At 33.4% G+C, this 11,037-nt stretch overlaps 1 protein-coding gene across 1 annotated transcript; it reads right to left on the bottom strand.

Annotated features, from left to right (window-relative positions):
• Positions 1 to 3,224: 3,224 nt before the first annotated feature.
• Positions 3,225 to 4,624, bottom strand: LOC106361529 (eukaryotic translation initiation factor). Its single transcript, XM_013801280.3, has 5 exons — positions 4,365 to 4,624; positions 4,122 to 4,296; positions 3,916 to 4,041; positions 3,553 to 3,618; positions 3,225 to 3,469 (listed from the first exon to the last, which is right to left on the bottom strand). Exons 1-5 carry the CDS (start codon positions 4,565 to 4,567, stop codon positions 3,437 to 3,439), a joined length of 603 nt encoding a protein of 200 aa, XP_013656734.1. The 5' UTR covers positions 4,568 to 4,624; the 3' UTR covers positions 3,225 to 3,436.
• Positions 4,625 to 11,037: the final 6,413 nt, after the last annotated feature.

The following is an 11,037-nucleotide window of genomic DNA, read 5'->3' as shown; positions in this document are numbered from 1 at the left end:
GAACACATTTGGGGTTGTGAGGTAATGTTTTATCAACACAAAATCCTTCCTCCTTCCAACTTTGTTGATAGTAAACTTGTGACACCCTGATTTACGTAATAATAAAAATAATGCGATAAATAATAGTATATGAAATCTCTATTTATAAATATTTGAAAGTCAACGTCTACGCTGGAAATCCAGTAAATAAAATAAACATCTGAAATATAAATAACAATATAAAGTCAAAAATCCAAAATGTATAAATAAGCGGAAACGTCTGAAGCCCAAAGGCTCAAAATCCCAATAACACCCAAAGCACCGTACCGATGTGATCACTCCTGGTCGTCAGTCTCTCCTGAAAATGGGGAAGGAATGAGCGGTGAGGAACATGGGAGTTGCCCAGCGAGGTGTGGGATGCTAAACCGCAAACCATTGACTCAGTTCATAGCACTACAACTATGTAGGCCTAGCTCTAACATGAAACAATCACGGTGTCTATTACACCACACAGAACAATCAATATATGTCTAGTGCACTAGACATGCTACAACCAATGCGATGATAGTACATAGATACTCTCTGCACCCCGAATTCTCCTCATAAGGATATACGTATATAACTCAACAGGCGTCGCTAGCACAGTAGTCCACACTGCACCCCGCAAATCTCTAAGGCGTCATAAGTATAACGTCTCTGTACCCCCGTAAATCTCCACAAACATGGCAGCCAGTACAAACGTCTTTGTACCCCGCAAATCTCCTCAAACATAGGCAGCCAGTACAGACGTCTCTGCACCCCGCAAATCTCCACACATGGACTCGCATATATATACATATATAACAATTCTTAACAACAATCACTTCAATCAATCGTTGAATCCTCTATTATCCTATTTCCGGTTTAACAATAAATAATAATAATAAACAAGCAAGACTCTCAAACAGACTTGGTTCACAGAGACGAATCATGTTTCGAAACTAGACTTTCCATAACGGTAGTACTAAACTAGTTCGGGATTTATACGGAGAAGCCCTCACCTTAGCAATAAAGAGAAGTGGTATCTATGAACTCCAGCTGCTCAAATAGACTCCAAATCTGAACCCAGAGCAAAAATTCGAGCCAGAACGCCTTTCGAACGGTTTAAAACGGATCTGGTCAATGTCTAGAGAAAAGTCAACCCGCTGGTCCAAGGTCAATCCGGCCAACCCTTGACCAGAAATCAATTTTTACTTAACCGACCGGTTTACCCTAACCGAACCGAAATCAATTTAAACCGGTCAAACCAACCGGTTGACCGAGTCACCGAGTTGACTCACCGGGTCGAATCGGTCGGGTTAGCGAATCGCCGGCGAGTCACCGGCGATGGCCGAGGGGCGGTGGCTTACCGGAAAATTCACCGGCAACGGCGGCGGTGCAGCGGCGGTGCGGCGGCGTCGTGGCGGCGTCGTGGCGGCGGCTTCCCGGCGATGGACTGACGGAGGCCGGGCACGGCGGCTCCGGCGAGCTGGCGGCGTAGACGGTGGCGGTGAGGCGGTGGTTGGGCGGTGGGTATTGCTTGGGCTTTAGCCGGCTAACGAGTTCTGAGACCGGAATCGGATCGTTACAAAACTCTTATAGACATTATATGTTACATTCTGAAATTGTTAGTGTGACCGTCTCCTATGCATCTGACTCATCAGAGTTTGTAGCTTTGATACTGTAATAAGTTAGTTGACAAATACTAGGGCTGCAGAGGTCTCCCAACAAATGGTAAGACTTACCAAATTTGGCACATTTCTCTGTCCATATTTCATGTAAACTGCATATTCAAGTAACTGAGATATTATCCCTCACCAAAACGCAGGGCTCCAAGATCCCAAAGTTCAACCCTTCTATAATACATTGGAAAAATTGTCGGCCGCACCTTCACCTTCCAATTCAACTTCTCATCCAAACATTAGAGTTCATTTACAATTCTCACTAGCGCCCATCCCAACCAAAATTTGAGAACCAAGTCAGTACATTAACTTATTTATGCTCTTTCGGGAAACAACTGATGTTTTTTTGTCATTGTTTAACATTGTTAATGCGCTAGGGTGGCAATGACAACCCACTGATTACGGGTTTGATTGGTTAGAGCTGAAGTTTTCTATTTTTTGCTCTAAGATTTAACCTTTAAATTTTTAGTTTTGGCTTTAATTTATTTTGCTGTAGAAATTTTTTCAGAGTACTAAATAAAAGCTCTAGAGAAAATGTTTTCTAAAGCTAACATATTTCTTATTTTAATGTTTTGGCTTTGGATTCAATTTTAAAAATAAAACACATGATTGCTTTTAAAAATGACTGTAGAAATTAAAAGTATGTTTACAGCTTCTGAAATACAAGCAATGATTGCTTTAAAAGATGACTCTAGAAATTAAAAAAGTTGTCTACAGCTTTTACAGACTCAACCAATTACCCCCTACATGCATGATGGTGGAGCTGTGAAAAGAAGTCATCAATGTCAAGAAATATATTTTTATTACAATAAATCAGATACATCGTATAAATCAACAGTTTAAATAAAAATGTATATAATAAAAAATGAAACAAACATATAAAAGGAAAAATAATATTAGCTAACACAATCGACCACAACTATTTTTTTAATATTATTTTTATTATCATCGTCAAATTATAAGAAAATTTAAAAAAAATTGAAACATATTCATTTTCATGAAAAAACATTAATGGTCGAACAAGTATATAATCTCTAAATGGAATCATAGCTAGATAGTAATTTCTTGAGAAAACAAGAAATTGTCAAATTTAATATAATTTAAATTAAAATAAATTAAAATTTCAAAGGTTTGTTAAACTTTAAATAATATTTATATCATTTGATCATTTTTCACCCGTCCATTAATACTATTTGGTACTTAAATAAAATAAAATTTCAAAAGTTATTCTTTCTATATACTGTTCACATGATATTTAATGGTATAAATATGTTCTCTAGATAAAATATCAACTTTACCTTATGTTTAAGTTTCAACTAAATTAACTTTGTTATGAGTACAGTTTTTTATTCTATTTTTTTTAATCAAATAATCACAATTACTTATAATATTCTATTTTAAACTAAGCAACTTCAAAACAAAGTCGTTGTTAACAACTATAAAATGGGTCGAGGAAAAATATCATTCTCTTTCGACATATTTTCATTTTCATACTTTTGAATATATTCTATTTACTAAGACCGTAAAATCAATTGTAAATTCATGTAAGAATAAAACATGAATACTACTAGTAAACGATAAAAGGGTGTACAAAATTGATGATTTCAAAGTGATTTATATAACTGAACTTAATATTAAGAAAAATATTTTTATTGAAACAAAAAACTTTGTAGAGTTGCAAGAAAAAACCGCTCAAACAATGCAAGAGAATAGCCATATTGCATCTTCATCAGGCTCAACACACACTTGTCTGCTCTTCAGACACTAAATCGACTTCTTCTTGCATCATCCTGCATATATATAGACCAAAGTTTAAAAAGGCACTAACAAAAGGATGATTGATTAGCTTTTTACGTGGGGAAGTAGTAATTACATGGTTAGTGAAAGCTATCTTGTCGGTGACATCAAGTATCTCCTTCCACTTCTTCCCAATACCCATCTAGGTTTACAAACAAAGTGCAGTAGTTTCGTCATATAAATTCATAAACCAATCTAAATATACAGCAGAGTAGAAATCTCATCAGATAAGATCATAAACCAATAAAAAACATAATAACAATAAACAAACAACAAGCAGCAATTTCATCAGATAGATAGATTCATAAACCATCTTTGACATACTAACATGTTCTAAACATATATCCTTTGGCAAATATAGCTTATGATTATACTGTCCGCAAAGTATCAAAAGCTGGTTTTAAAAAAACTGTCAAACAAACACAAATAAGCATGATACCAGAACAGCTTCATTAGATTTAGTCCTAGTCCACAAGGAGAGCTTGTCTTGCTTTTGGCGGACACTAGCAACCACACCACAAATCTCATCTGCCTCATCAAACTGCTCTCCAACTAAAGCCATCAACTGCCAAACACAAGAGATAAAATTATTAAGTCACAAAACAGAAGAGTAAAAGGGTTAGAAGAAGAAGAAGAAAAGAGTACAGTTTCAAGCCAAGCCTTGTCGAAAGCTTGCTTCCTGTTGTTGGTAACAACATAAGTCCACTTTCCGCCGTTAGCACACTCAGGATCTTCCCACTTGGGCTCAACACCAGCTTTGAACATGTGAATGTCAGCGTTGGGTGTCAATCTGCTGGGAACGAAGATAGTCTCGTGCAAACTGCAACAATACACACCGATTAGTATAAATTTACAGAAAATCTTAGATCGAAGAAGAAGACGACAAACCCCCAGAAATCTTCAACGGTATCGAAGGTACATGCTTTACGGAGGGAAGCTCCCCAGGCGGCGCCTTGCTTGGGTTTCAATTGGTTATCGAACCAGAAACTCCACTTTCTTTCGAGCTTATGAGGAGGCTGCTGCTTCTCCGTCGATTCTATCGCCGTTACCTCCGCCGCCGCAAGGGCTTCGTTCACATCCTCTGTCGCCATATTCTTCTTCGCAAAAAAGAGAAATTTTTTTGGAACATTACTTAAAGGGGGCTCACTAGTCCTTATGGACCCGCTTTGGGTCTAGTTTTGGGCCGGCTCGATAGAACCTTTTTAACTTTTCATTTATTTGTGTAAACTTTAGAAATTACGCACACAATTGATGTATATCCCTCTGTTTCGATGTCGTTTTGGTTTGTACACACGGATTAAGAAAACAATTAATTTTGTACATTTCCTATATAAAAACACAATTACCAATACACCTAACCATATTTCAACCAATAGAAAAATAAATTACCGAATAAAACTAATAAATTTTGCATTGAAAATAAAAAACGACACTTATTTTGTAACGAAAAAAATTCTCTACAACGACACTTATTCAGAAGCGGAGAGATTATATCTTATTAATCTATATCTTATTAAGATATAGCAGAAGTACTTTAATCTTTTGTTTGTCAACATAGATAGCAGTTAAAAAAAATAGTATTGTTTAGAAACATGGATAGTAATAAGTTAGAAAAAAAAATAACGGGTTTATGCTATTAAAAAATTAAAAATCCTTTACATTATATTAAAAAGTAATGGGTTTATGTCACTTGATATACATATTCAAATCAAAATAATAATTTAAAATTGATTTATATCAAAAATTCATTCAAAATATACATATATTCAAAATTTGATTTTTAGTAACATATTTTTTAATAATCATTATAAAAAAAAATTCAATATATATAATAAACATACAATACAAAGCCCAATTTCAAATACCAACTTAAATTATGGTTTTTATATTTCACATTGAAATTTAAAAATATAATATATGTGATTATTTTATATGATTGTACGTATAAAATATTATTAATTATAAGAAAAATTATTTGATGGTACATATAAAATACAATTAACTATATGATAACACATATTTTTGTAATCTATGATGACATATATAGGATATATAATAGTGATTAGGGGTGGGCGTTCAAGTTTGTTTTCGGATATGTTTGGGATTTCGTGTTCGGTTCAGATCTTTGAGGATTCGGTTCGGATTTGGATGAACAATTTAAATTGGTTTGGTTTACATATTTGGATACAGAATTAATAATTATTTAAGTATTTTTGAAGTTTTGAGTATATTTTAACTATTTTAGATTTTTACGTTTGATTATTTGTATATATTTTCAAGTATTTAAACGAACTTAAAAGTATCATATATATTCTGGATGTTTTTATATATTAAATCTAAAAATAATATATATATATATATATATATATAAGTATATAAATCTATTTTGAATACCCAAAATACTTCGGTTCGGATCGGATTAGGTTTCAGTTCTTCAAATACCAAAATTTTGAATAATTCGGATATTTATTCAATTTCGGTTCGGATTTGGTACTACTTATACGGATTGGGATCGGTTCAATTCTTCGAATTTGTGTTTTTTGTCCAACCTTAAATAGTGACATAAAAAACAAATAGCATCATATTTTTTTAAAAATACATCCGCACGGGTCAAAATCTAGTATCTTATTAAAGGAGAAGTACCTTTAGGAATTGTTTGGACACAAGGATAACAATAAAAAAAGAATATAATGTTGTTTGGAAACATGTATAGCAGTATATTAACAAAAAATGTAATGTGCTTATGTTAGTTATTAAGAAAAATTGGAAGTCCATTATATTATATTACAAATAATGGGCTTATGTTACTTGATATACATATTTCAAATCAAAATAATAATTTAAGATTGATTTATATCAAAATTTCATTCAAAAATATACATATATTCAAAAATTGATTTTACTAAAATATTTTCCAATAAAAATTATAAAAAATGTTTCAATACATATAACAAAAAACAATACAAAGCCCAATTTCAAACACCAACTTAAATTATTCGTTTTATATTTCACATTAAAATTTTAAAATATAATATAATTATTTATATGATGGTACATATAAAATACTGTTAATTATATTATTATTTATATGATGGTACGTATAAAATAAGACTAATTATATGATGACACATATATGATATATAATAGTGACTAAGGGTAGGCGTTTTGATACCCATTAAGGTTCAGTTCAAGTCTCTTTGGGTTTCGAGTTTCGGGATCAAAGATTTCAACATTTGGATATTTCTAAATTTTGGTTTGTGGTTCGGATCATACGGGTTCGGTTTGGATTGAAATAACCTATTTAAATTATTTTAAAATTTTAAAATTTACTATATAGTTTAAATTTCTCAAAATCTATAAACAAAATATTATATTTCATATAAATTTGAATAACATATGTCACAGTACCTAAACTTAACATATAAATTGGTTTGTTTTAAATATTTGGATAGAGAATCAATAATTCTTTTAAATATTTTAGGTGTTTTGAATATACTTTAACTATTTTAGATATTTAATTTTGACTATTTGTATATATTTTCAAGTATTTAAACCAATTTAAAAGTATCATATATATTCTAGATCTTTTTATATACATTAAATCTAAAAATAAAAAATATATATAAGTATATAAATCTATTTCATATACATTCGGATATCCGAAATATTTTGCTTTGGATTGGATTAGGTTTCAATTCTCTAAATAACAAAATTTTGAATAATTCAGACATTTGATCAATTCCAGTTTGGTACTATTTTTTGGATAGGGATCAATTAGGTTTTTCAGATTTGAGTTTTTTTCAATCCTAAATAGTGAAAAGAAAAATAAATAGTAACATATTTTAAAAACATCCGCGCAGGCGCGCGGATCAAAATCTAGTTCTACCTTAATAATATAACAAATTTCGAAGTTCAAATTTTTTCTGTTCTTAAAAGTGTTTATTTACTTGAATGATAGGGGTTGTGAAGGGACTCGACTCATTTCTTACTGCATGTAAAGCTTTATGCCGACTTCTTCGATTTAGACCTTGGCCATTTTCTAAGTTTTCTACACTTAAAATTGTTTAGTTTTGTTTAGTTCTTTCTTTCAAAGTCTTAATGCATAAAAAGAATCCAGATAAATAAATCGATGTTCAAGTACAATACATTAGTTCGCTAATAAGTTATTACATGTTCATACTTGACCTAATTAAATCCACCACCCTTCCTTTCTATCTAAGTCTTAGTCCTGCGATCAAGCGATTTACTCTTACATGTTTGATCCTTTTATGTATCCACAAAATAAGTATAAGAAACACATTAGTTCGCTAATAAGTTATTACATGTTCATACTTGACCTAACCCACCTAAATCCACCACCCTTCCTTTCTATCTTAGTCCCGCGATCAAGCGATTTACTCTCACATGTTTGATCCTTTCATGTATCCACAAAATAAGTATAAGAAACATATTTATTTAGTGAAAGTGGTTGTCCCGTCTCAATGGTAATTTGGGCCCTAAGGTGAAAAATATCAGGACATTTTTTCTTTAATGAAAAAAAGAAAAATTTGGGGCATGTTTCTATAAAGAAAGGATAAATAAATTTGAGAAATTTCGGACCTTAATGTAGGCTTAAAAATTAGAAAAGTTGTAATGGACCCTACGCAAATGTATTCACATGCGTCTCACTTATCTACAGTATAACAATTGTACCAAGAAAAGTAAATCAATCAAACATTCATTTAGCCCAAATAATCATTCCAAAAAAAATGAGCCATCTCACTATCCAGTCATACTTTAGCAAGCCATAAAGCTCCAAGTGCATAAATTGATCCAGATGCATCAAAAGAAAGAACCGATTACTTGGTCTAAGCTAGCCTTACAAAGATCAAGATGAGCAAAACCTAAGGGTTATACCAAAATCTCTGAATAAATTAAAAGCATACTTTGGGTGAAGTTTGTTCAATTTTTGAAAATATGAAACTTCAGAGTTTAGGTGAAGTCTGTTCGATTTTTGAAAATAAAATATTTCACCCGAAGTCTTCTAGTTGATTTATTTTTTTATTTAATGTTTTAACATTTCTGTCAATTGCAAAGCCGATTTGAGTACACTTCATGTGACACTCAAAGACTTCATGTAACATTTAGAAAGATTTTATGTGAAGTCTCTTCACAACAGATATCACATGAAGTTTCCTATGAAAAGACAAATTTTATAATTTTTTGGTCAAACTGAAAATTAACTTTAATTTAATGTACACTTGACTGTAATCTACTCAAGATTTTCTGTTTATAAAATAAAATTAGCATAATTCACGTGAAATGTGCTAAGAAAAACTCACAAAATAGTTAATTGCAAAACTAACTTATGCATTGGCCAAAGCACTTCACCTCAAGCCTCATTCGTGAAGCATACCTGAAAATTTAAAAAATCAAATGAAATATTTAGTTCCGTTGGGAGTTCATGTTTATATTTTCCAAGCACCAATAACTTCTAATTAGCCTAAATGAAATATATCCATTCATTAATAATTGTTGAGTAAATATGTGCAAGATTCTTCGTGATAGTACGAAGATATGAAGTAAGTAATAGAAGACAAGATTCAATGATCAAATATAAGTTTATTGATCAAGAGAGTCGAGACTACAATATGATTGTTAATAAACCATAGTTCTAGCCGCCTAACTCTGTAGTCGAAACCTTAAATAGTCGATCCCTTGTTCCAGAGTTTGGGATCCCTTTTTATAGGTATAGAATTAGGTTAGATCCTTCCATATCCTGAAATGTGGAAATATTTCTCTTTAGCATCAATTTTTCATTTTACCAGGATGCGGGAGGAAAACCCGGCTCAGGAGCCAAAAATCGTCTTGGCAGGAGAAGAGGGCTGGCATCATGCTCTTAAGTAGGAGAAATGAATTCCTAGATTTATTATCCCCAATAATTTTCCCCTTATCATTCGATTTCATGGGTGAAGTCGAAAGATAACATGTGCACTTTGGTCGACCATAGTTATACCTTCTCAACAGGTCTATAAGTAAAAGGTGCAAAACTTCGCTTCTTAGGTTCTTACGAGGTTGTTTCGGCCTGGAACGCTTAGAAACCCAGAAGTAAATGCCTTATTGCAAGGAGTCAAATGAAATTGTTATCCCTTAGATGGTTTAGCTCGGAGCTGTATGAGATCGTATGATCTTGAGGGACTCATGATCTGTGATTCGTGTTACAATGACTAAAAAAATCTGTCTTTTGGCGCATGGTCTTTTGCTGGTAGGTTTAAAGGGTCTTTGTTGACTGAAATATTCGCGTTTATGACATTTCCTGGTTTTTCCACCTTTTAGCATTTTACTGGTAAGGTGTCCTTCTGGTCTCGTGAAGTTTTATGGTTTTCATTGAATTAATCTTGCGTATTTTCTTTTGCAAACGTGTCTCTTCCTACTTCTTTGGCGGGTAAAAGGACAGTGGAGAAGGTCTTAAAGTTCCATATCGAGCAACGTCAAGTTCCTTTCTTAATTAGCAAGGAGGCATTGGAATGCAGCAGTCTTTGGGGTAAGTTCCAGTTTCATGATCCTCTTACTTCTGATGTGTTGGCTCCTTTCGCTTCTTATTTTGGTACGTTTTCAGGGAACATGTCAAGAACAACTAGAGCTAAAGCTTTGGCAGAATACAAGAGGGCAATGTAAGCGATATCAACGAAGAAGGTGGAATATAGCCATGCTGCCCCTGATGATGATGTGCTAATCACAAAGAGTTCTGCTTGTACCAAGCGCAAAGCTTCCGGTGACCAGGATCCTCTCGCTTCAGAGAGGAAGAAGTCGAAGATCTCAAGCCTGAATACCATAATTTCTCAAAAAACTTCAGAGGGCCAGGTTAAAGTGTTGTTCAATTTAAACACTAAGTTGATCCTTTTAGAAAAATAGTTTTTGCCAGAACATGATCTTTCTAGCTTCGGCTGAGTCGTACAGGGTAATATTTTCTAGGTAAAAAAATGTTTCATGTTTCCTTATTATCTTAGTGGGTTACATTTATTTATGGGCCCGATTTATCTCTCGTTGCAGGTGACCTTTCGGAAAAAAATGAACACGGAGATTTCTGCTGTTAGTCAGGAGGAGATGAAGACTTAATCTCGACATTTGAAGAAAAGAAAGAAAGAAGACTTTCCTAAAATAGCTCTGGAGGTGATTCTGAAGTCGATCTTAGGGTTTCAAAGATTTCTAAGCGTGACGGCTACGGGGCGAGCTTAATGGCGGCTCCGGCACTGGAGGATCCTCCTCCGAGGGTCACGGGAGATAACACAAGTCAGGCAAAGCAGTTTGGGGATAAATCATATGTGAAAGCGGTTCAACAGAAGCATGTGCTGGTGAATCACGAGGTTAAGGTTGAAGATGTAGATGGAACTCAGATGGTGGAGATACCAGATGAACTTCTTATCAACGCAGTCCCTTTGTGGGAGGATTTCCTTGAAGTAAAATTTCTCGACCCCGCCCCTCATGTGGAAAAAATCCATATCATTGTCAATAAGATATGGCCTTTGGGAAATAAAAACATTAAGATTGATGTGTTTGCTGTGAACGAAAGAACGGTGAA

The sequence above is a fragment of the Brassica napus genome, chromosome C8 (genome assembly GCF_020379485.1).
Source record: "Brassica napus cultivar Da-Ae chromosome C8, Da-Ae, whole genome shotgun sequence".
In the NCBI taxonomy this organism is placed as follows: domain Eukaryota; kingdom Viridiplantae; phylum Streptophyta; class Magnoliopsida; order Brassicales; family Brassicaceae; genus Brassica; species Brassica napus.
The sequence above is the reverse complement of the archived record's forward strand: the minus strand, read 5'-3'. Positions and strand labels throughout refer to the sequence as shown.

Bases quoted from the DNA above. Each gene is read 5' to 3' on its own strand.
- LOC106361529 (XM_013801280.3), bottom strand. From the start codon at position 4,567: ATGGCGACAGAGGATGTGAACGAAGCCCTTGCGGCGGCGGAGGTAACG. The intron at 4,042-4,121 runs GTACTCTTTTCT...TGTGTTTGGCAG, and splicing joins ACAAGGCTTGGCTTGAAACT to TTGATGGCTTTAGTTGGAGA. The intron at 3,619-3,915 runs GTATCATGCTTA...TTGTAAACCTAG, and splicing joins AATCTAATGAAGCTGTTCTG to ATGGGTATTGGGAAGAAGTG.